The sequence below is a fragment of the Sciurus carolinensis genome, chromosome 10 (assembly GCF_902686445.1).
Source record: "Sciurus carolinensis chromosome 10, mSciCar1.2, whole genome shotgun sequence".
NCBI classification, from domain to species: Eukaryota; Metazoa; Chordata; class Mammalia; order Rodentia; family Sciuridae; genus Sciurus; species Sciurus carolinensis.
Genome location: NC_062222.1, coordinates 77,522,950 through 77,548,392, shown reverse-complemented (window position 1 = coordinate 77,548,392; position 25,443 = coordinate 77,522,950). Strand labels below are relative to the sequence as shown.

Here is a 25,443-nt window from a genome sequence, read left to right as displayed (position 1 = left end):
AGTAGCACCTGGGGTAGACAAAATGACCCCAAAGATGTCCATGTTCTAATCACCAGAACCTGTGAGCATGCTAGATAGCAAAAAAGGGCTTTGTAGGTAGGATTAAGTGTAAGGATCTTGAAATGGGAATATTATCTGGGATTATTGGGGTGAGCAGTTCTATATGAGGAAGGCAGCACAGTTTAGAGGAAAAGATGTGAGAACAGAACCAGAGATCAGGTTTGAGAGATGCAAGGAAGGATCCATGAACCTGCAGGGTGGCTTTAGAATTTGCAAAAAGGCAAGGAAATTGATTCTGCTCTGGACCTTCCAGAAGGAATTACATCACTGTTGACACTTGATTTTGAGACTTCCTAACTCTAGAACTCTAAGATAATAAATTTGCATTGTTTTAAGCCAAAAATTTTGTGCTAATTTGTTACAGCAGCAATAGGAAACTTATACACACCCAGCCCAGAAGGCTGTTGAGAGGATTGAGTTAATATATGCAAAGCACTTAGAATATTTCTGGGCACAGAGTGTTCTGTCAGTATTTGGTGTTTAATCTTCACAACTTCATGCAATAAACATTATCATTCTCATTTTCCTGATAAGGTAATGGAAGGTAAGAAACTTGCCTCAGGTCATCAGATTTATAATGGGCAGAGTGGAATTTAAACTTAAATTTTTTGGCTCTAGATCATAACTGTCCTTGAGTTGCTATTGCCAACTGCTACTGCCAGCTATAATGTGATATGGCCTTATGCATCTCTGCTCATTTTTCCCCACTTTACTTCTCATTCTTTTTTCTTCTTCCTTTTCTGCCCTTTCTTCTTTGTCTTTTAGGTGAATCAGCTGCCCCTGTGGACATTCCTAGGTCCACAGGGAGCATTCTGACAATAAATGAAGGGTTTGAGTTGCATTCACTGCAATGGCCACACTTACAGAAAGGCCATGATGACTTTCTTTTCATAACTAAGTCCTCTAAATCCATAAAAATGTACAGCCCATAAAACTTGCTTGACTTATTGTCCTCATTTTGTTCACTGAGCAGGGCAACAGCAAAAATGAGATGATCTTTGGGACTTGACAGATCCACTTATCTTAGGGAAGAGAGAGCCTTTGCAGCTGCTTGTTTAATGCTGTGCAGAGATCCATCAGCTTAGCTGGTGTGAAAAATCTCACTCGGTATGGATGAGTCACAGGTGGCTTTTGTGTGGAACAAAGAAAGAAAGGCCAGGCTGCCATTAGCCTGAGCAAGCTAATCTTTTTCTGCCACCATCACTTTCCTGCTCAATTAAGCCAGATGTATTCTCTAAAGGTCGACAGATGTCAAATTTGCACTAATCCAAGGGCCTTAAGGCATTTGCCCTTTAAGTCCCCAGGGAGGCTGGTTACTGTCACTGACAGAGGAGCAGGTGACACTGGCCTGCCATTATCAGGACTGAGAAATCAACTTTTGCTGGTGAAGTGGTGTATTCTAAAGAGGAGTTAGGGTGAGCCTTGGGGTGGTGAGGGGTGGGAATCTGTTGGGTTTAGAGGATGAGTGAATGAAACCAGGGCTCCTTGCAGTCTGGGAGAATTAAAAAAAGACTAGTGAACAGGTGACTTAGAAAAAGAGAGAGTACACATCTGAAATGCTATCTGTATACATTTTGGAAAGTGTCAGAAAGAAAATTTATAGAGAGGATGACGGACCATAACTGATGTTAATCAGGCAACTCATTGTTATCAACAAGTAATTACTGGACACATACCATGACCTTAGCACCTTGCAAGAGTCTGTGATGCCATTGGATTGACCAGTGTACCTGTTAATAAAGGAAACTGGAGCTTACTTACACATTGCATAAATTGTTGTAGACTTCTCTAAGTTTTATATCAAATGACTTCGGAAATGTTCCCATAAATGTTTTCTGAAAAAACGGTGAGGATGGATATGATCAAAGTATGTTATTTGCTTGTATGAATAAGCCACAAAGAAACACATTCTGAAAAATTAAAATGCACTAATAAAAATTTAGAAAAGAAAACAATGGCGAACCAAGTCGCTGATTGGTATCAGAATGTTAATTAAGACGTCGGATGCTGATAACGGTGACTTATTTCCAATTCAGATTAGTGCTATTCAAGATAAAGACTGGCTGCTATTGGTTTAATCATTTATAACCAACCAGACCATATCGGCAGAAATCTCAAAGTCAAGTGCTGAGAAAAATCCAGCATAGCCTGTTAGAAATGGCAATGTGCCCTGCCCGAAAGAACTTGCAGTACCCATGTTTCTCTGCGGTACCTGTCTTGGATTTTATAAAAATTAGATATAAAGGGTGGGACAATGCAGAGGAAAATCCTCATTCTTTCAAGTCCTTGTGCTATTATGAAGGACTTTTCTGGCTCTAGCTAACATAATTAATCAGGTTCATAGGTTTTGTTAGCTATTCTCTCTCTCTCCATCCCCCTTTCTTTTTCCCTCTCCCTCTCTCCTCTCTCCCCTCCTCTTTTCTCTCTTTCTTTTCTTTTGTTCTCCTTCCCCTTCCTCACTCAGGCAATCACTTTAATTTTTAAAACATATTTTTTATTTGTATGAATTGGGTATTTTTGTTTTGAGTGCCTTATATATTTAATTTTCTTAAATGACATCCTGTGGCAGAGTTTATGTTAATCTCTGCTTCTCTCACTCAGCACTATATTTTTAAGATTCACCCATATTGTTATATTATCTGGCCCTTCACTTGTGACAGCTGCATAGAACTCCTGTGGGTATCCCCACACTTCACTCATCCAGTCTCCCAGTGATAGACTGCCTCCATTCCCTCTATCTGCATCTCTTCAGTAGAGAGTGCCAGCGAACAGCTTTGAAACTCTCTTTATGAGCTTGTCTGGGAGCTTCCCTGGGATTTATACCCTAGAGCAGAATTGTTGATTTCTGGACTCTGCATATTCTTTGTTTGATGAAGTCCTGCCGGGTTGCTCTCCATAATAGCTTTGCCATCTACACCCCATGAATGAAGGTTCTCTCATCTCCACTCTTTGCCACCATTTGACATCATTGAGCTTCTGATTTTTTTCTGGTTTATAGGCATAAAGGGTTGTTTAATTAAATTAGCTTATTTTTTATTATTAATATGAGCATATCTATCTCCTGTTGGATTTTGTGTTTTCTCTCTTATAAATTGTTTTTTAATTTGCTATTTCTATTGTTATATTGACTTTGCTGTCTTGTATGGATTTCCTTGTATATTATATATATTAACTCTTGTTAGCTTTAAATATGCAAAATTTCTCATTCTCTTCTCTTTTAACTTTGAATGTGATATCTGTTGTTAAACAGAAATTTTTTCATTGTTTTTGCTTGAAACTTTTGCTTTTGAATTTTTTGTTTAACGAGGTCTACTCTAGTATTCAATTTCTCCTATCAGTTTGACAGTTTTGTCTTAATGTAGGTTGTCAATCCATCAGGAGTTCATTCATGTATCTAGGTTTAAGAAGGGATTCAGTTTCATTTTTCTCCATTTTGTTTTCCAGTTTTCCTATTCATTCAATCTTACCATATATTTTCTTTATTTTATATTAAGTTTCTATATGCACATAGGTTGGACTGAGCTACTCTATAGTCTAGATTTCTGTTCTTGTACCACTATCATACTGTTTTATCATTAGCTTCTATTGCCTTGTGTTGTGTTTCAATATCTGATTGGGAAAATTCTTCATTTCTTCTTCAAGGTTTACTTAGCTGTTCATGGATGTTAGAGTACATTTATTGAATTCCTGAGAAAATTCAACATTTTTGTCATTTTTATTAATATTGTATTGAAGTTATAGATTACTTTGGAGAGAAAAGACATCTTCCTATCATATTTAAATTTACAAATTACCCTCTAACTGTTCATTTACATTCTTATAACTTTTAGTATATAATATTTTCATTATTGGTTAATACTAATATATGAACATTTCTACAGTTCTTCATTTCTAGTAAATTCCATAAAACTTATTGGTTATTTAGCTCTGATGAGATAACTGTTTTAGAATAGGGAACTTCATGAGTTTTTATGGGGGCTAAGAGGGAAGAATGCTTTTCAGATTTCTTTTTGTTTCTTTGTTCCAGTGATGAGTTGAGGGGTGATTTCCTTTTCCCCTATATTAAGGTCTTTGCTTTATCCCATTTACTGAAATTATCTTACACATTTTCTTCTAGAAAGATGCCAAAACCCCCAACGTGCAGGATGGACCAGTTGGCCCCATCTCCTAGCATCTTTTCACTCAGTTTTTGAGATATGTTTTAGAATGTTAGCAGGGTGTAGAGAGACTCAGGAAGCAGACAGAATGAATTGCAGCAGTTCTCTCTTCCTGAAACATTGATTCTCTGTAGTGTGAAGAGATCACTTTCTTTATTTTGAAAGATGTGAGTCAATGTGTGGAGAGTAGCTGGAGTCATGGACTGGCCCGCAGCTGCGCTCGCCTGTGCCTCATTCTCTGCTCTGACCAAGGATGGTCTCTCCACCTGCACTTTTTTCTTTTTCTTTTTAGAATTTTTTGAGACAGAGTCTTGCTAAGTTGCTGAGGCTGGCTTCAAAGTTGGGATCCTCCTTCCTCAGCCTCCCACCTTGCTGGGATTACAGACTTGGGCCAGCATGCCTGACTCCCACCTGCACTTGTGAATGTATAGCCTTGATTTTTACCTTGATATATATTTTACTAATCATTCAGATTTCTAAAGATCACCTTTCCAGTGTCTATACATGTCTTGAACTTTAAAAATGTTACTGTGACTAAACAACCCCTGGCACTTTTAATTATTCTTCTCCCTGTCCCCTTCCATTCATAGTAATGGCCTTTAAAGGAGCACTTTATACTGAGTGATAGCCTTCACTGTTTTTCTATCCAGTGACTCTGCTGGAATGTGTGGCACAGGTGAGCCAAAGCTTAATTTCTAAGTGTAGTAGAACCTTTTCAGATGTGATTTGTCTTTTCTGCATTCTTAGTGACTTTCTTCTTGAAAGTTCTCCCCTTGACTTCTCAACCACCAGTTCCTTTTTTGTCTTCTATCCTTGGATCATTCTTCTTGGTCATTTTTGCTATTTTTTTCCTCTGTTTTTTTAGATGTTGTTGTCCTCCAGTTCCTTATCTTCTTCTGTTTTCTCTTGGATGCTTTTCCTGAATAAATCAACTCATTTCTGCTCTTAACAACTATTCATATGTGATGACCTTTAAATCTCTCTCTTGAATCCAGAACTAAAATCAGATGCCTTACTGGACACCGCCTGTCCCAAAGCGTGCTCCTCATAATCCCCCCACCCATCTGTTTTACATTCATGAGTGGCACCTCTTGTTCCCCAAGATAGACTCCTGGAAGCCATCTGAGATGCTTCTCTTTCACAGCTTTCACACCTATCACCTCCTTCACAGCCTTGCCTCAGCCCCTAATTGCCTTGTTCCATGTACTTTGCCAAGATCTTTCACCTGTGTCCCCAACTCTCCTTCTTCACCCCTCCTAACCATTCTCCATATCGAAGCCAAAGTGGTCTTTCTTTTTTCCTCTCCATATGTTGTTTAAATTTTATTTGTTCTAATTGGTTGTACATGGCAGTAAAATGCATTTATACATTTTGATAGATAATACATAATTAGACTGCAATGTCTCATTTTTCTGATTATACATGTTGCAGGATCACATCAGTCATGCAGTCATGCATGTACATGAGGTAATAATGTCTGTTTCATTCTACTATCATTCCTTCCTTCATACCCTTTCCCCTCCCTCACTCCCCTCTATCTAATATAAAGTAACTTTCTTCTTCCCTATCCCCCCACCCTTACTGTGAATTAGCTTCTGCATATCTCAGTAAACATTCAGCCTTTGGTTTTTTGGGTTTGGCTTATTTCACTTAGCATGATATTCTCTAATTCCATCCATTTACCAGCAAATGCCAGAATTTCATTTTCTTTAAAACTGAGTGATATAACATCATATTCCACACTTTCTTTATCCATTCATCTGTTGAAGGACATCTAGGTTGGTTCCATAGCTTACCTATTGTGAATTGAGCTGCTATAAACATTGATGTGGTTGTGTCACTGTAGTATGCTGATTTTAAGTCCTTTGGGTATAAACCAAGGAGTGGGATAACTGGGTCAAATACTAGTTCCATTCCAAGTTTTCTGAGGAATCTCCATACTGCTTTCCATAATGGTTGCTCCAATTTACAGTCCCACCAGCAATGTTTGAGTGTACCTTGTTCCCCACATTCTTGCCAACATTTATTATTGCTTGTATTCTTGATAATTGCCATTCTGATTGGAGTGAGATGAAATCTTAGAATAGTTTTGATTTGCATTTCTCTAATTGCTAGAGATGTTGAAATTATTTCATATATTTGCTGATCAGTTGTATTTCTGTGAAGTGCCTTCAGTTTCTTAGCCCATTTATTGATTAGGTTATTTGGGAGTTTTGGGGGGTGTTTTCTTGATTCTTTATATATCCTAGAGATTAATGCTTTACATGAGATACATATGGTAAAAATTTTCTCCCAATCTGTAGGCTCTTTCTTCACATTACTGATTGTTTCTTTTGCTGAAAAGAAGCTTTTTAATTTGAGTCCTTCCCATTTATTGATTCTTGATTTTACATTGTAAATTATAGGGGTCTTGTTAAGGAAGTCAGGTCTTAGACCAACATGGTGAAAATTTTCTCCATATTTTTAATTGGTGCATTATAGTTGCATATAATGGGTGGAATTCTTTGTTACATTATTTGCACACACACACAATATAACAACATAATTTGACCAATATCACTCCCCAGGATTTCTTCTTTCCCTCCACTCCTCCCTCCTTATCCCTACTACTGATCTCCCTTCCATTTTCATTAGACCCACTGTGCAACTTTTCTCTTTTTCCTCTCCAGCTTCCACATAGGAGAGAAAACATGTTATCCTCGATCTTCTGAGTTTGTCTTATTTCACTTAACGTAAAGTTCTCAAGTTCCATCCATTTTCCTGAAAACTCCATTGTTTATGTACCTCATTCTCTTTATCCACACATCCATTGATGAATGCCTAGACTAATTCAATAATTTGGCTATTGTGAATTGTGCTGCTATAAACATGGGTATGCATATATTGCCATAGTATGCTGACTTTAATTACTTAGGATAAATAATGAAAAGTGGTATAGCTGGGTCTAATGGTGGTTCTGTTCCTAGTTTTTTGAGGAATGTCCATACTGATTCCCGTAGTGGTAGTACTAATTCCCAATCCCACTCAACGATATAAAAGTGTTCTGTTTTCTCTACATCTTCTTCAGCATTTCTTATTGTTTGTATTCTTGATGACTGTCATTCTAATGGGAATAGGATGACATCTCAGTGCAGTATTAATTTGCATTTCCTAATTGCTAAGAGTGCTGGAAATTTTTTCCTTTACTTGTTAGCCATTTGTATTTCTTCCTTTGAGAAGTGTCTGTTTAGTTTATTTGCCCATTTATGAATTATGTTTTTTATTTTTTGGGTTTTAAATTTTTTGAGTTCTTTATGTATATTCTGGATATTAATCCTTTGTCAGAATAGTAGCTATCAAAGATTTTTCTACCATTCTGTAGTTTCTCTCTTCACATTCTTGTTTCCTTTGTTGTAGAGAAGCTTTTTAATTTGATGACATCCTATTTATAACTCTTGGCAGTATTTCCTGAGCTGTAAGTGTTCTGTTGAGAAAGTCATTGCCTGCACCTGTATGTTAGAGTATTGACCCTACATTTTCTTCTAGGAGTTGTGTAGTTTCTGGTCTAATTCCTAGTTCTTTGATTCACTTTGAGTTCACTTTTGTGCAGCATGAGACATAAAGATCTAGTCTCATTCTTCTACCTATGGATAAACAGTTTTCCCAGCACCATTTGTTAAAAAGGCTTTTTTTCCAGTGTTTGTTTTTGGTACTTTTGTCAAAGATTATAAGATTGTATCTGTGTGGGTATGTCTCTGAGGTTTCTATTCTGTACCCTTGGTCTATGTGTCTTTTTGTTTTTTATGCCAGTATCATGCAGTTTTTGTTAATATAGCACTGTAGCATAATTTGAAGTCAGGTATCGTAATGCCTTCAACTTTTTTGGCATAGAATTGCTTTGGTTGTTCTGGGTCTTTGGTTCTTCTTAATGAATTTTATGCCAGTTTTTTGTCTGGGAAGAATGTCATTGGTATTCTTACAGGGATTGCACAAAACTATGTATTGCTTTTGAAAGTATGACCATTTTAACAATTTAATTCTGCCTGTCCATGAACATGGGAGGTCTTTTAATCTTCTTATGTCATCTTCAGTGTTCTGTAGTTTCTATTGTAGTGGTCTTTTACCTCCATGGTTAGATTTATTTCTATGATTTCTTTTTTTTTTTTCTTTTTCTTTTGTGTGTGTGTGTGTGTGTGTGTGTGTGTGTGTGTTGCTGGGGATTGAACTCAGGGCCTTGTACGTGCTAGGCGAGCACTCTACCAACTGAGATATATCCCCAGCCTTTATTCCTATGATTTTTTTTTATATTTATGTTTTTTTGTTTTTTTTTTGTTTTTTTTTTTATATTTATGTTTTTTTTTTTGAAGCTATGGTAAATGGAATTGATTTATTGATTATTTTCTCAGTAGATCCATTATTGGTGTATAGGAACACTATTGGATTTTTGTATTTTGATTTTGTAAACTGCTACTTTGTTGAATTTATTAGCTCTACAGTCCTCTGTGGAGCTTTTTGGATCTTCTAAATATAGGATCATTTCATATTATATGCAAACAGTAAAAATTTCTCTTCTTTCTTTCCTATTTTTATCCCTTTTATTTCCTTTTCTTATCTAATTTCTCTGACTAGGTTTTCTAGTTCCATATTAAATAGAAGTGATAAGAGTTGACATCTTTGTATTTTTCCAATTTTTAAAGCAGATGCTTTCATTTTTCTTTACCATTCACTATGATGTTTGCTTTGAGTTTTTTTGTAGAAAGCCTTTATGATGTTGAGGTAGATTCCCTATATCCCTCTTTCTTCAGTGTGTTTATCATGAATGGGTGCTGAATTTTGCCAAAAGTTTTTTCTGCATCTATTGAGATGAATTAATGATTTTTGTCCTTAATACTATTTATGTGGTAAATTACATTTATTTATTTGCATATGTTAAACCATCCTTGCATTTCTGGGGTAAAACCAACTTGATCATGATGTACAGTGTTCTTAATACATTCTTGAAAATGATTTTCTAACAATTTATTAAGCATTTTTGTATCTAAGTTTGTTAGGGATATTGATCTGTAGTTTTCTTTCTTTCATGTATCTTTGTGTGGTTTTTGTCTGTATGCGATATTGGTTTCATAGAATAAATTTGGAAATGTTCCATCCCTTTCTATTTCATGGAATAATCTGAGGACCATTGGTCTTAGTTCTTCTTTAAAGGTTTTGTAGAATTCAGTTGAAATTCCATCTGGTACTGGGCTTTGTTGGAAGGTTTCTTTGTTTTGATTTTTTGAAAGGCTTTTTACGACTTTTTATTATTGCTTCTATCTCATTACCAGTAATTAGTCTGTTTAGGTTTTCCATGTCCCCGTGATTCAGTTTTGGCAGGTTATATGTGTCTAAAAATCTATCCATTTCATCTAGAATTTCCAATTTATTAGAGTGTAAATTTTCAATATAGTCCCTAATGATCCTCTGGATTTCTGTAATATCTGTTCTGATTTCTCCTTTTCATCTTTAATTTTATGAATTTGGCCTTTTTTTCTTTTGGTTAGTTCAACTAATGGCTTATCTATCTTTAAAAAAAAACTATTCTTTTTTTGATTCTTTGTATTATTTTTTATTCTCAATTTCATTGATTTCTGCTCTAATCTTAATGATTTCCTTCTTTCTACTGGTTTTGGAATTGGTTTGTTCTTGTTTTTCAAAGACCTTTAGATGCATGATGAGATTTATTTGAGATCTTTCTGATTTTCTTATGTAAGTACTCATAGCTATAAACTTTTCTCCTAGAACTGTCTTTATAGTGTCCCAGAGGTTCTGGTATGTTGTATCTCAATAGTTGTTTGATTCTAAAATTTTTCAAATTTCATCCCTTATTTCTTCTATCACTCATTCATCATTCAAAAGTATATTATTAAATCTTCATGTGTTTATATAATTTCTATAGGATTTTTTTGGTGTTGAATTCTAATTTCATTCTGTTATGATCCGATAAGATATAAGGAACTATGTCAATTTTTTGTATTGGCTAAGAGTTTCTTTGTAGCCTAAAATATGGTTTATTTTGGAGAAGGTTCTATGAACTTCTGAGAATAATGTGTAGTTGACTATTATTGGATGAAGTAATCTATAGATGTCTGTTAGGTAAATTTGATTTATAATATTTTCTAGGTTCAAAGAGTCTTTACTGTGTTTATGTCTGGATGAGCTATCTATTGGTAAGAAAGGTGTGTTGAAATCACCCAGTATTATTGTTCTAGAGTCTATCTGAGTCTTTAATTTGAGTATTGTCTGCTTTATGTAATTAGATACACCAGAATTTGGGCATAAATACTAAAACAATATTTTAGTATTGTTATATCTTCTTGTTGGATTATTCCCTTTGCCTTTACAAAGTCATCATCTTTGCATCTTCTGATTAATTTTGATTAGAAGTCTATTTTGTTAGCTATGAGAGGTGCTATTCCTGCTTGTTTTTGGACTCCATTTTAATGGTATACATCATTTCAATTCTTTCACTTGCAGCCTGTGGCTGTCTTTGCCTGTAAGGTGGTCTCTTACAAACAACCTGTAGTTGGGTCTTGTTTTTTAATCTATTTCTGGCAGCCTGTGTCTTTTAGTTGGAGAGCTAATACCATTCACATTCAATGTTATTATAGAAAGATGTTTATTAATTCCTGCCATTTTTGGTTTTTTCTAATGTTTAATATGGTCCTGTTTCCTATTTGCTTATCTACTCTTCAAATGAGATTGGTTCATTTGTGAGCTTAGGGATTTGTTTTTGAATTTTTCTGGTGAAATATTTCCTTAAGTATTTTCCTTAAGTGCCAGATTAGTAGTCATTCTTGAATTTCTGCTTATCTTGAAAGGTTTTTGTTTCTGCATTGATTCTAAAGGATAGCATTGGTAGATATAGGAGGCTTGGTTGACAGCTTTTACCTTTCAAGACTCAGAACACATTATTCTAAGCCTTCCTGGATTTTAGACTTTGTGTTTAAAAATCTTAAGTAATTTTGATTGGATTGTCCCCAGATGTGACCTGACATTTTGCTCTTTTAAAATTCTATACTTGTTCTTTATGTTAGTCCTTTTTGTTATAATGGGTCCTGAAAAGTTTCTCTTTTGATCTTGTCTAATTTGGCATCTGAATACCCCAAATAGATATCTGGATATCTATTTCATTCTTCATATTTGCAAAATGTTCTATTACTTCTCTGAAGAGGTTATTTCTTCCATTAGCCCGAATCTACAACCTTCTTCAATTCCAGCGATTCTTAAATTTGGTCTCTTAATTTTTCCAGAGTTCTTGTATATTCGAGTCATGAACACTTTTTCCTTTTCCTTAATATTGTTTGAACGTTCAAGGCTGACCACATTGTCTTCAGTTCTGAGATTCTGTCCTCAGCATGGTCTACTCTATTAGAGAGAATTTTGACTGAAGATTTATTTGATTTATTGTGTCCTTCATTTCCAAGATTTTTATTTGATTCTTTTTCAGTATTTCAAATGCATTATTGAATTTCTCATTCATATCCCATACTGACTTCCTTAATTCATTCTATTGTTGCTCTTCATTCTCTTGGAATTCATTGATAATTTTTATAATCATTCTTTTGGATTCTTTTTCTGATAGTTCATCCACTTCAGTATTTTTGGAGTCAGTTGCTGGTGAATTATGAACTTTAGGAGGTGTTTTGTTAGCTTTTTTTTTTTTTTTTTTGTCAAAATTTTTTTATTCCTGTGGTGGGTTTCATGCATCTGTTGGAATGAATTTCTCTTCCACTCCTGTGTGCACATTTTTAGGTCATGGCCTTCTCTTGCCTAAGTTTCCTATAGTGATCAAGATTGAGACCCCTTATAGGTATGGCACCCACAGCCTTTGTGTTAATTCTCTCGGTTTTTGCTATTATGGAGTGGATGTCCATGAGAGGGACCTGCAGACTCCCTCTAGCCATTCCTACTTGGGGCACCTCATTAGTTTGGGTATTTTTTTCTTTCTCCTATTCTTGTATTAAATTATAACTGAAGTTTGAATGTAGTTAATTTGTGTGTGAAGCATGGTGTGCTGTCTTTTGGCTATGTTTAGTTCAGAGGCAAAGTCTCTACCCTATGAACTTGTAGTGTTCCTGTGGATTCCCAGCACTTCACTGAAAAGGGAGAAACAAACAATAGAGACAAAAAGTATACAGTATTAAAATAAATACCTGGTGCCGACTATGGCATCTACAACACTAATTCCTACAGAAATAGGAATGGTGGGATCAGCAGTTGCCAACAGCAAAACAATAAATAACTATGAACTCGATCTGGCAGTAAACAGCAGGTATAAACTATGTCTCCATAAAACTAATAACTACAATAATATGAACAGTGTGGGCAGGAGTTATATAAAATAGATAGTTCTAAAAGGTGGTAAAAATAGAGTTCATTAAGAAAATGGAAAATGTGACAGGAAAATAGAAGAAAGTTTAGAATGTTCAAAATGTGAACAGAAAGAATGCAGAAGAGATGTAGCAAATGATGATTATAAAGAAAGAAGAGAAAAATTAGCAAAAACCTAAAGGGAAAGAGAGAGAGAGAGAAAAGAATGTAGCTCTTAGTGGGAGAAGAAATGAGAGAAAGAGTGAAAAGAAAAACAAATGAACAACAACAAAAAATAAAGAAACAAATAAACCCAAATTCTAACCCTCAAAAGACAAGATAATAAAAAATAAGTATCATAAGAATATGCTAAAAATGAGGTATGGGGAAACAAATATGTATGTGTATACATATGCATGTACCTATCAGCACAGCAAAAACATTCTCCTCCCCTTCAGAAAGGAAAAAGGATTCTTAATGAGAAAATGATAGAATTGTCTTCACTGAGGTACTGAAAATAGTCGATGGGTATATATGGTCACTTCTTATGCCCAACTGTTCTTCTTTCTGTTTCTTCTTGGGCTGTGTACTGAGAGAGAGAGAGATAGTGAGAGCAAGGTGGGGATTGTTAACCCCCTCCTCTTTTTTGTTACTCACCAAGCTGTTGGCTGGAGTAGTCTAAAACTGAAGCCAGTTGAAATAACTCTCGGCTTTCCGTCTCACCAGTATAAGGTAGTCTGGAATGGGAAGTACTGTCATTTGGAGTTTTGTCCAGACAGACCAGATGGATGTACTCTGGGGGTGGGTTGCTACACTGTTCTAAGAGGGTGTTCCAGTGACTGAGGTTTAGGTCTATTAGGCTTTACAGTCTTTGTTGGGTGGTATCTGTTCTGGAGAGATTAGATCAACACCCCCTAGAGCCATGTGGATGCTGACTTCTGTTGGGCATATGGATCTCTGGAGTCTTCAAGGAATTCTTGAAGGGAAGGGCAACCAACCCTCCACGCACTGTATTGTCCCTGAATATGACCTTCCCAGGCTTAGTCCCTGAGTGTATTCACATTACCTGTTCAGTTTCCTGACCCTGTTCACCTGGTCACCTGAGCTGTCAAACTCAAAGGGCAAGTGAATTGTATTCCCATCTGTTTTTCTGACTTGAATTCCCCTGGGTACAATCTTCTCTGCTCCTGTTTCATTCACTTTATGCTAGGTACACTATAGGGTGCACGGCAGGTGATTTCTGGGACAGTAAGGCAGTATTTGCTGAGATCTTCCAGCTCCCACAGCAGCAAGCTGCAGTATGACCTTCTCAAGATGACTCCCACTCCAGTTCTATGCTTCCCAGTTGAGAAATACAGAGCACTTTTTAAATGCCAGTTTGTGGTGCAGCCTCTGGATCAGCTAAGTTTAGGCTTCTCTTCTGATCATCAAGTTTTTCCATGCCAAATTTGTGCATCATGCCCCTCTTTCTGTTGTCCCTTCTCTCTGCAGTTAAGCAGTGATGCTGCCATTGCTGCTGCTGCAACCAGTTTGGCTCCAATGTACTCTTTTTTTGCTTTTTTTGCTCAATGCACCTGAATTTTCTGAGTCTTTTAGAGATGGTGACTGTCTAATATTGAATTTCAGTGAATTTCTTCTTTCACCCACCTTGCTGTTGCTTGAATCTGGAGCCATAGAGCAACTGACAACGAAGCCTTCCTCCAACCTGCCATCTTGAATCTACCCAAAGTTATCTCTTAACCACAAATATGGCGATGTTTTTACTGTGTTTGAAACCACAGTGGGACCTCAGTACCTTACACAAAATTAGAAACTTGACAATGTCCAGTTGAATTTGAATTTCAAATAAAGTTTGAATGGGAATGCCTCCCACAGGATAAGAGCCTAGACCTCAGAGTATGGCTACAGGTTTCCATAGTCTGACTCTTCCCATTTTTAGAGGTGAGTAGAACAGCTTTTACCTTGGACAGCCCAGTCTCTTTCCAGGTTTGGAACCTTGACTTTGTGGATTCAGCCTGTGGTATATTCCCATCAGCCGGGCCTAATGCAACTCACTTTTTAAGAAAATGCTTGAGGGTACCTTCTTCTCTGAGTTTTTTCTTGACCTTTACTACTCCTTACCCCCACACAACTTTAAAAAATATGATTGTGTCTGTACAGATTGTTTTCAACAATATATTCAGTATTTGTAATATTATCTATTATTTCCCTTTCTTAGACCTATAAACCACTTACCCTGGAGACTAAGTTGACTTGATTTTTGTGTCTATCTTGTGGCATGACACCTAATACAGATTTTTTTTAGTAGCTTTAATTTTTTATTTTTATTTATTATTTTTTTTATTGTAAACAAATGGGATACATGTTGTTTCTCTGTACATGGAGTAAAGGCATACCATTTGTGTGATCATAAATTTACATAGGGTAATGTTGTTTGATTCATTCTGTTATTTTTTCCCTTCCCCCCACCCCTCCCACCATTCTTTTCCCTCTATACAGTCCTTCCTTCCTCCATTCTTGCCCCCTTCCCATCCCCCAATTATGTGTCATCATCCGCTTATCAGCAAGATCATTCGACTTTGGTTTTTTGAGATTGGCTTATCTCACGTAGCATGATATTCTCCAATTTCATCCATTTGCCTGCAAATGCCATAATTTTATCATTCTTTATGGCTGAGTAATATTCCATTGTGTATATATATATATACCACATATATATATATACCACAGTTTCTTTATCCATTCATCAACTGAAGGACATCTAGGTTGGTTCCACAATCTGGCTATTGTGAATTGAGCAGCAATGAACATTGATGTGGCTGTATCTCTGTAGTATGCTGATTTTAAGTCCTTTGGGTATAGGCCAAGGAGTGGGATAGCTGGGTCAAATGGTGGTTCCATTCTGAGCTTTCTGAGGAATCTCCATACTGCTTTCCAGAGAGGCTGCACTAATTTACAACCCCACCAGCAACGTATGAGCATACCTTTCTCCCCACATCCTCGCCAACACCTATTGTTGCTTGTGTTCTTGATAATCACCATTCTAATTGGGGTAAGAAGGAATCTTAGGGTAGTTTTGATTTGCATTTCTCTTATTACTAGAGATGTTGAACATTTTTTCATATATCTTTTGATTACTTGTAGATCTTCTGTGAAGTGTCTGTTCATTTCCTTAGCCCATTTATTGATTGGATTATTTGTATTCATGGTGTGGAGTTTTTTGAGTTTTTTATATATTCTGGAAATCAGTGCTCTATCTGAAGTATGAGTGGCAAAGATTTTTCTCCCACTCTGTAGGTTCTCTCTTCACATTGCTGATAGTTTCCTTTGCTGAGAGAAAGCTTTTTAGTTTGAATCTATCCCAGTTGTTGATTCTTGCTTTTATTTCTTGTGCTATGGGAGTCCTGTTAACGAAGTCTGATCCTATGCCAACATGTTGAAGATTAGGACCTACTTTTTCTTCTATAAGATGCAGGGTCTCTGGTCTGATTCCAAGGTTCTTGATCCATTTTGACTTAAGTTTTGTGCAGGGTGAGAGATAGGGGCTTAGTTTCATTCTATTACATATGAATTTCCAGTTTTCCCAGCACCATTTGTTGAAGAGGCTATCTTTTCTCCATTGCATATTTTTGGCACCTTTGTCTAGTGTGAGAAAATTGTATTTATTTGGGTTTGTGTCCATGTCCTCTATTCTGTACCATTTATCTACCTGTCTATATTGGTACCAATACCATGCCATTTTTGTTACTATTGCTTTGTAGTATAGTTGAAGGTCTGGTATTGCGATACCCGCTGCTTCACTCTTCCTGCTAAGGATTGTTTTAGCTATTCTGGGTTTCTTATTCTTCCAGATGAGTGGTTTCTTATTCTTCCAGATGAGTTTCATGATTGCTTGCTCTATTTCTGTAAGGTACATCATTGGGATTTTAATTGGAATTGCATTGAATTTGTATAGCACTTTTGGTAGTATGGCCATTTTGACAATATTAATTCTTCCTATCCAAGAACATGGGAGATCTTTCCATCTTCTAAGGTTTTCTTTAATTTCTTTCTTTAGTGTTTGTAGTTCTCATTGTAGAGGTCTTTCACCTCTTTTGTGAGATTGATTCCCAAGTATTTTATTTTTTTTCGAGGTTATTGTGAATGGGGTAGTTTTCCTAACTTTTCTTTCTGAAATTTCATCACTTATGTATAGAAATGCCTTAGATTTATGTGCATTGATCTTGTAACCTGCTACTTTACTGAATTCACTTATGAGTTCTAAAAGTTTTCTGGTGGAATTTCCAGGTTCCTCTAAATATATAATCATGTCATCAGCAAACAGGGATAGTTTGAGTTCTTCTTTTCCTATTCGTATCCCTTTAATTTCTTTGGTCTGTCTAATTTCTCTGGCTAGAGTTTCAAGGACGATGTTGAATAGAAGTGGTGAAAGAGGGCATCCCTGCCTTCTTCCAGTTTTTAGAGGGAATGCTTTCAATTTTTCACCATTTAGAATAATATTGGCCATGGGCTTAGCATAGATGGCCTTTATAATGTTAAGGAATGTTCCCACTATCCCTATTTTTTCTAGTGTTTTGAGCATGAAGGGATGTTGTATTTTATTGAATACTTTTTCTGCATCTATTGAAATAATCATGTGATTTTTGACTTTAAGTCTGTTGATATGGTAAATTACTTTTATTGATATCTGAATGTTGAACCAACCTTGCATCCCTGGGATAAAACCCACTTGATCGTGGTGCACTATGTTTTTAATATATTTTTGTATGCAATTTGCTAAAATTTTGTTGAGAATTTTTGCAGTGATGTTCATTAAGGATATTGGTCTGAAATTTTCTTTCCTCGATGTGTCTCTTGTCTGGTTTAGGTATCAGGGTGATATTGGCTTCATAGAATGAGTTTGGGAGGGTTCCCTCCTCTTCTATTTCATGGAATACTTTGAGGAGTATTGGAATGAGCTCTTCTTTAAAGGTTTTGTAGAACTCGGCTGAGAACCCATCTGGTCCCAGACTTTTCTTTGTTGGTAGGCTTTTGATGACTTCTTCTGTTTCACTACTTGAAATTGATCTATTTAAGTTGTGTATGTCCTCCTGGTTCAGTTTAGGTCATTCATATGTCTCTGGAAACTTGTTGATGTCTTCGAGATTTTCTGTTTTGTTGTAGTATAGATGTTCAAAATGGCTTCTAATTATGCTTTGTGCTTCACTCATGTCTGTTGTGATATTTCCATGTTCATTTCAAATTTTAGTAATTTGAGTTTTCTCCCTCTTTCTCTTTGTTAGTGTGGCTAAGGGTTTATCAATTTTGTTTATTTTTTCAAAGAACCAACTGTTTATTTTGTTAATTTTTTCTATTGTTTCTTTTGTTTCAATTTCATTGATTTCAGTTCTGATTTTACTATTTCCTGTCTTCTACTACTTTTGGTGTTGCTCTGTTCTTCTTTTTCTAGGGCTTTGAGCTGTAGTGTTAAGTCATTTATTTGTTGATTTTTTTTCTTCTTTTGTTGAATGTGCTCCATGAAGTAAATCTTCCTCTAAGTACTGCTTTCATAGTGTCCCAGAGATTTTGATATGATGTGTCTTTGTTCTCATTTACTTCTAAGAATTTTTTTATTTCCCTCCTGATGTCTTCTGTTATCCATTCATCATATAATAGCATATTATTTAATCTCCACTTATTGGAGAAGTTTCTGTTTTTTATTCTGTCATTTATTTCTAATTTCAATCCATTATGATCTGATAGAATACAAAGTAGTATCTCTATCTTGTTGTATTTGCTAACATTAGCTTTGTGGCATAGAATATGGTCTGTTTTAGAGAAGGATTCATGTGCTCCTGAGAAGAAAGTGTATTCACTCTTTGTTGGATGGTATATTCTATATATGTCCGTTAAGTCTAAATTGTTGATTGTGTTATTGAGATCTATGGTTTCTTTATTCAGTTTTTGTTTGGAAGATCTATCCAGTGGTGAGAGGGGTGTGTTAAAATTGCCTAGTATTATTGTGTTGTGGTCTATTTGATTTCTGGAATTGAGAAGGATTTGTTTGACGTACATGGATGAGCCAATGTTCGGGGCATAGATATTTATGATTGTTATGTTTTGCTGATTTATGCTTCCCTTAAGCAGTATGAAATGTCCTTCTTTATCCCTTCTGACTAGTTTTGGCTTGAAGTCCACATTATCTGATATGAGGATGGAGACTCCGGCTTTTTTGCTGAGTCCATGTGCATGGTATGTTTTTCCCATCCTTTCACCTTTAGTCTGTGGGTATCTCTTTCTATGAGATGAGTCTCTTGCAGGCAGCATATTGTTGGATTTTTCTTTTTAATCCAATCTGCTAGTCTATGTCTTTTGATTGATGAGTTCAAGCCATTAACATTCAGGGTTATTATTGTGAAATGATTTGTATTCCTAGTCATTTGACTCATTTTTATTTTTTGACACGACTTGGTTTTTCCTTTATTTGGCTATTCCTTTAGGCTAGTTCCTCCCTTTGCTGATTTACACATTGTTTTTCATCTCTTCCTCATGGAATATGTTGCTAAGAATGTTCTGTAATGCCGGCTTTCTTTTTGTAAATTCTTTTAGCTTTGTTTATCATGGAAGGATTTTATTTTGTCATCAAATCTGAAGGTAAGTTTTGCTGGGTATAAGATTCTTGGTTGGCATCCATTTTCTTTCAGGGCTTGATAAATGTTGTTCCAAGCCCTTCTAGCTTTTAGGGTCTGGATTGAAAAATCTGCTGATATTCTTATTGGTTTATCCCTGAAGGTAATTTGATTCTTTTCTCTTGCAGCCTTTAAAATTCTGTCTTTATTTTGTATGTAAGGTATTTTCATAATAATGTGCCTTGGTGTGGGTCTGTTGTAATTTTGTGTATTTGGAGTCCTTTGAGCCTCTTGTACTTGATTTTCTGTTTCATTCTTCAGATTTGGGAAATTTTCTGATATTATTTCATCGAATAGATTATTCATTCCTTTGGTTTGTTTCTCTAAGCCTTCCTCAATCCCAATAATTCTTAAATTTGGCCTTTTCATGATATCCCATAATTCTTGTAGATTCTGTTCATGATTTCTTACCATCTTCTCTGTTTGTCAACTTTGTTTTCAAGATTAAACATTTTCTCTTCAATATCTGAGGTTCTGTCTTCCAGGTGTTCTATCCTATTGGTTATGCTTTCTATGGAATTTTTAATTTGGTTTATCATTTCCTTCATTTCAAGGATTTCTGTTTGTTTTTTTTCAGTATCTCTAACTCTTTATTGAAATGATCTTTTGCTTCCCATATTTGCTCTTTTAATTGTTGTTTGGTGCAATTATTTAATGCCTGCATTTGCTCTTTCATCTCATCATTCAATGCCTGCATTTGCTCTTCCATCTCCTCATTTGCTTCCCTGATCTTTTAATTATGTACATTCTGTACTTCCTTTCTGACATTTCTTCTGCCACGCTGTCATTGGGTTTTATTGATATAGCATCTAGGTTTGTTTGGGACATTATCTTCCCTTGTTTTCTCATATTGGCCAGATATCAGTGGGACTCTGAAATATTGCAGATTTCCTCTATTGGCTTATAGTGTCCCTGTAGATTTCTAGTATATCACCTCCCAGCCTTCAGTAGCCTGAAGTCTTGGAGGAACTTGATAATGCATTGCTTCTGAAGAAAGCTGCCCCTCACCCGCTGCTGGGTCCAGGGCTGGGGGCTGACTCTGTGCGGAAAAGCTCTCACTGGGCGGGCCTGCTCCGAGGAACTGGCTGTGGACCCGTCCTGCCGCTGCAGGGAGCCGGCCTGCTCGAGGCAGGCTCTTGCTGCCCTGTCCTGGTCCGAGAAGCTGCCCACTGTCCCGGCCTGCCTCCCGGGCCGAGCTTCACCCAGTGGGAGAGACTCACCCAGAGGCTCTGTGTTGGTCAGAGTCTCCCAATACCTCCCCTTCTTCAATCCTGAGTTCTGGAGCGCCAGGAGATGCAGTCACCCTCTAGTCCGTCATCTTGTATCCCGCTAATACAGATCTTAATAAATGTTTCTAGGGCAAATGAATGAATGGATCCTGGAAGATTATTTGAAATTGAACAACTTCAATGCAATTTTGATAACACAATCTTGTTTAGTAAAGCTGAATTTCTGAATTCTCTCTTCCAGTAGGGTAAAGTAAAAGATATTTGGTACATTTTTACACTAAAAAATATTCATTATGTATTATTTATAATACATGTGGTGTTTTTGGTTGATAAATCTGGCAACCCTGCCTCCATGGCTATTTTAATCTTAAATTAAATTAAATTTTAAATTAAATTTAAATCCCATATTAAATTCGATTTACTTGTGGGTGTGCCTCAGAGTATTTGTAGTACTTGGTCCAATGAATAATTCTTCAATTCTCCTTCAACTGTAAAAACAGAAAGCATTTAGGATCAAGGAAACAGAACTCTGATGAGCAGCCAGAGAATGAGATTGCTTTATTGATACCAATTGTGAACTTTGTAAAGTATGGAGTTCACTGCTTCTGTTCTCACAATTGCTTTTCTCTGATGAATTTTTCTCCCCCTTAGCTTGTGACCAATCCTGTAAAAGTTGTGGCCCCAATAGTCCCAGATGTCTTTCCTGTACTGAAAAGACAGTGTTGCATGATGGAAAATGCATTTCTGAATGCCCTGGTGGGTACTACGTGGATGCCACTGACAGATGCAAAGGTAAGAGGTGGCCTGTCATTGCCACCATCATCTCTATCATCATCCTTATTGTCAAAAGTCTTTAATACATATAGTCTTACTTGGTGCTATATGCTAGTCATTTGAAAATTTGTGTATATGTTGGGAGAATGTTACTTTCAAAAGGATAGCTTTTTATTTTATAGAACCTGTGTGTATTTGGTATAGGAATGGAAGAGGTGGGTGAATTCTCAGGGCCTATGGTGAATTAAATGAAGGACTAATGCCTATCAATCACCCTGAGAGAGCATTTGGTCTATTTGAAATGTCAAGATCGTCTTTAACATACAGTCCTATGTGCTTGTAAACCGCCACTAACCTGTTAGTGATGACAAAATCGTTCTTTCCATGGCATTTATAAACTCATACATTGGCAGCTATGACACACCACAAAAATAAAATGAAAAAGAAACCATGTTTGATAGCTGGTAAAGTTGAAGTCTGTATCCACTGAAATTTTGTTTTTATGTGCTATTTATATATTGTTTCTTTCAGACTGGTACAACCTAAACTATGAAACATTGACATTTGAGACTTTATAAATTTCCAACTTATATATGCCTGACTTATGTCCTTACTTACAGGCATCTAAGAATGTATTACTGCCTGGGACACATTGATTGCTCCTCCTTTGTGAAATATACGCACATTCTCACTTTTGCTTAGTGTCTGTTAGGATATTTAGAACTGTCCACTCACCTCTCCTTATCAATCTCTCTGTCTGACAACCCCTAACACACCCACAGTTCACCCCTTTTCCTCAGTGTCCAGACCCCACGGTTCTTATCTTATCTCCCCACTTTGACCACACAGCTCCTAACCTTTTTTCCCCAGAGCTTTCTTCCTGGATGTCACTTCTGTCCTAGTCCTGCTAAAGGCTCAGCCCAGGCCATGCTCCCACCACCTGCCTCTTGGATTCAGAGATGTTCCACCATTAGCATGAGGGCCAAAGCATGGAAGATGTGTCCCTCACATTGGCATATGGAGTGGTCTCAGATTATTTTCTGCAATAAAATAATTCTTAGAATCCTAGAATGTCAAAGCTAGAAGCATCATAAATTATCATTTAGTCCAGCCTTTCACTATGCATGTGCCAAGGGAAGTAGACCTGGAGAGCACCGGACTTGACTGAGGGCATCAATGAGTTAGTGGACAAGTCAATTGGAATTTCAGCACTCCCATCCCTCATACCACAGGTTTTCCACTTTTTTCTTTATTCAGGCAGTGTGGGCTTCAGATCTAAGCAGACTAAATCCCAACCTTGTTATGAGTGAGCTTTGTGATCTGGGTAAATTTTTTAACATTTCAAGACCTCAGTTTTCTCACTGTAAAATGTAATTAATGATATGTACATCATAATGTTATAAGGATTAAAAGTGTGTGGGCTGGGGTTGTGGCTCAGTGGTAGAGCATGCGTGAGGCACTGGGTTCAATTCTCAGCACTGCATATAAATAAATAAAAATAAAGGTCCATTGACAATTAAAAAATAGTTTTAGAAAATCATTGTGTAAAAATCACTTAATGAAAATGCTAAAAGTAGCTGATCAATAGTAGGCAGAACATGGGTAACAGGTGGGTGAGGAGCAGTGAGGGCAGTTCTAGCAGTGTAACCACCTCCTAACTCTTCTCTTCCCTTGGTCTGGTGAGACAAGCAAGGGGACTGAGAATTGGAGGGCTTCCCAGCATACCAGGCCAGACACAGAGTGCGCTGTGCAGTCACTTCAGCCCACTGTGCAGCCCGTTGTGTCCCTCTCTCTTTCCTCCTCAGTGTGTCATGACTCATGTGCTAGCTGCTCCGGACCCTCAGCCTCTCACTGTACAGCCTGCATCCAGCCCCAGGCTCTACATCAAGGCCACTGTCTATCCAGCTGTGGAGAGGGCTTCTACCCTGACCATGGGGACTGCAAAGGTATCATTGGTGTCATTGTTATTCTTGGGAGAGTGTTCAATCACAAGTACGTAGATTGACTTTTTCCCAATAATATCACTTTCCAGTGCATCTTTTCCTCTAGCATTCCTTATGTGGCTATGTGCACATAAAGGTCCTCCAAATCTGCATTTATATGTTCCACATTTGTGGAGTCAATGAACCACAGATAGGAATTTTTTAATTCCAGAAATTTCCAAAAAGCAAATTTTGAATTTGCTCCATGATTCTACATAGGGTCTGTCCAAATGAAAGATGGATAGGCATTGTATTAAATATTGTGATTAATCTAGAGATGATTTAAAGTTTACAGGAGAATATATGTAGGCTATATGCAAATACTATGCCATTTTATTGGAGAGACTTGATTATCTACAGATTTTGGTATCTGCAGGGGTCATGGGAGCAATTCCCTGCAGATACCAAGGGACAATTGTGTTATATTTTTTTACAAAATGTGTTACATTAGAATAGTTTTATGAAAGGACAATCTGGGCAAAAAAAAGTGTGAACATTTTCATGATTTTTCAGGTCATCCTGAAAACAGGATTTCCTTTACCATACATTAATACAAAATAAAACTCTTATTTTCTCCTTTCTCTTCTCTCCTAGCATCATTAATGTTTTTCTAGACTTCATTTTGCTTTTCTCTGAAGAACTTCTTTTTGTTAATGATACTCTGAGCAAACTGAAAGTCACTAACAATGCCTCTGGGCTAAATAAAATGGGAATCTTAAATTGCTATTTGCCAAAAAGGCTCTGGGCTCATTGAGAGAACAGTGGCATTTGAGCCTTTTGAAACTAGAACACTGGGGGCAAACACTTTAATTAAGCAAAATGAAATTATATTTTTTTGTACATAGAGTATCTTAGAAAAGAAGTTGAGAATAGTTACAAGAAAAATATACTTAAAACCAAAAAGCTGCAATAAATAACTTTGAAAGAAAATTTTGAGAATCTTTCAAGGACACAGAAAAGTTAATTGTATCAAAACACGGGCACAAAATTGTTAAGTAGTATTTTGGCTTTGATTTGCCCTAGTCATCAGGGAAAACAACACACTGTGATTGATGGTGAAATTTTCATTGCTACTTGAAGGAAGCCTCTTCCTTGTCTAGAAAGGCAGCTTTTCTCTAGATAAATTCTGAGAGGAATTTGTTGCCTGGACCTCTCTATAATGAATGATAGGAGACATAATAGACAGTTACACAACAACCATTTCTGTGAAAGATACAGCCATGGCCTTCGTATGAACGCTTCTAAAAATCTTCAATAAAAACCGAGGGCATAATGTTAAATCGTCATTCAGTGAATGTGCCAAGCCAATATTGTACACTTTGCTGGGTTTTGTGATGCAGCCTGACAGCCCTTATAGTACCTGAGAGAAGTAACCAGTCACAACACCCTCACTCTCTCTCTACCAGCTTTATTATCACCCCTGTGCTTTGTATAGACCTCTATAAAAATCATATTCTGAAAGGACGTATCTGGTGAACTTTCCTAAGTGGTTTTCATGTAAGAAGGGAATCCAGTTGGTTGCAATATATATTTGATGTTTGGATTGTTTTCTGCATTTTGTTCCTGTTCGTAGCCTGTCATGCTTCCTGCCAGACATGTGTGGGTCCGGAGCCCTCTCACTGCACTGAGTGTCGGAAGCCCGAGGCAGGACTGCAAGCACAGCCGCTGTCTGGGGCACACATCCCCTTTGGCGAGTGTGTGTCCCATTGTACAGCCCAGTTTTACTTGGAGAGCTCTGGGCTGTGTGAAGGTGAGTAGGTGTGATTTGAAGAAATGCACGTTGCTTCTGGGCTCACCTCTTGGGAAGACCTTTGTTTTCACAAGAGAAAGGTTCCAGGTTGCTTGTGGATGAAGCAGAAGATGGACATGCAGAAAAGTGGCCCCACCCATGTCCTCTCTCCCTTTGGGAACAACAGATGATCTTCAAGAGCCTCTATCCTTTCCCAAGTTACATTCTCGAAAGATCCAGACAGAAAATCCTTCAAAGACTAAAAGTAACTAAGGAAGACCCAAACCTCATTGTAGAATTCCATTTATTTTTTTCTTATATTTTGCTACTATGAATAGAAATTGGTCCCTTCAGGGCAAAATCTGGACTAATGTCAAAAATCTCATGACCTTGGTATATCATCTATGAGAATTGACATGAGAATTGATAACCTAAATGACTCAACTCAGTGACCAGGTTGTTCAGGATCTGAAGGGAAGGGTATGGTTTCCTGGAAGAAAACAGGGGAGGAAGGAC

General features: G+C 36.8%; 1 protein-coding gene across 1 annotated transcript in view; it reads left to right on the top strand.

Annotated features, from left to right (window-relative positions):
• Fras1 (Fraser extracellular matrix complex subunit 1) overlaps positions 1-25,443 on the top strand; it is a 439,675-nt gene that overhangs the window by 208,587 nt on the left and 205,645 nt on the right. The window contains exons 16-18 of the mRNA XM_047566389.1: positions 21,094-21,234; positions 23,022-23,162; positions 24,772-24,948. Of these exons, the coding sequence (XP_047422345.1) occupies positions 21,094-21,234; positions 23,022-23,162; positions 24,772-24,948 (459 nt within the window). The remainder of the gene's footprint in view (positions 1-21,093; positions 21,235-23,021; positions 23,163-24,771; positions 24,949-25,443) is intronic.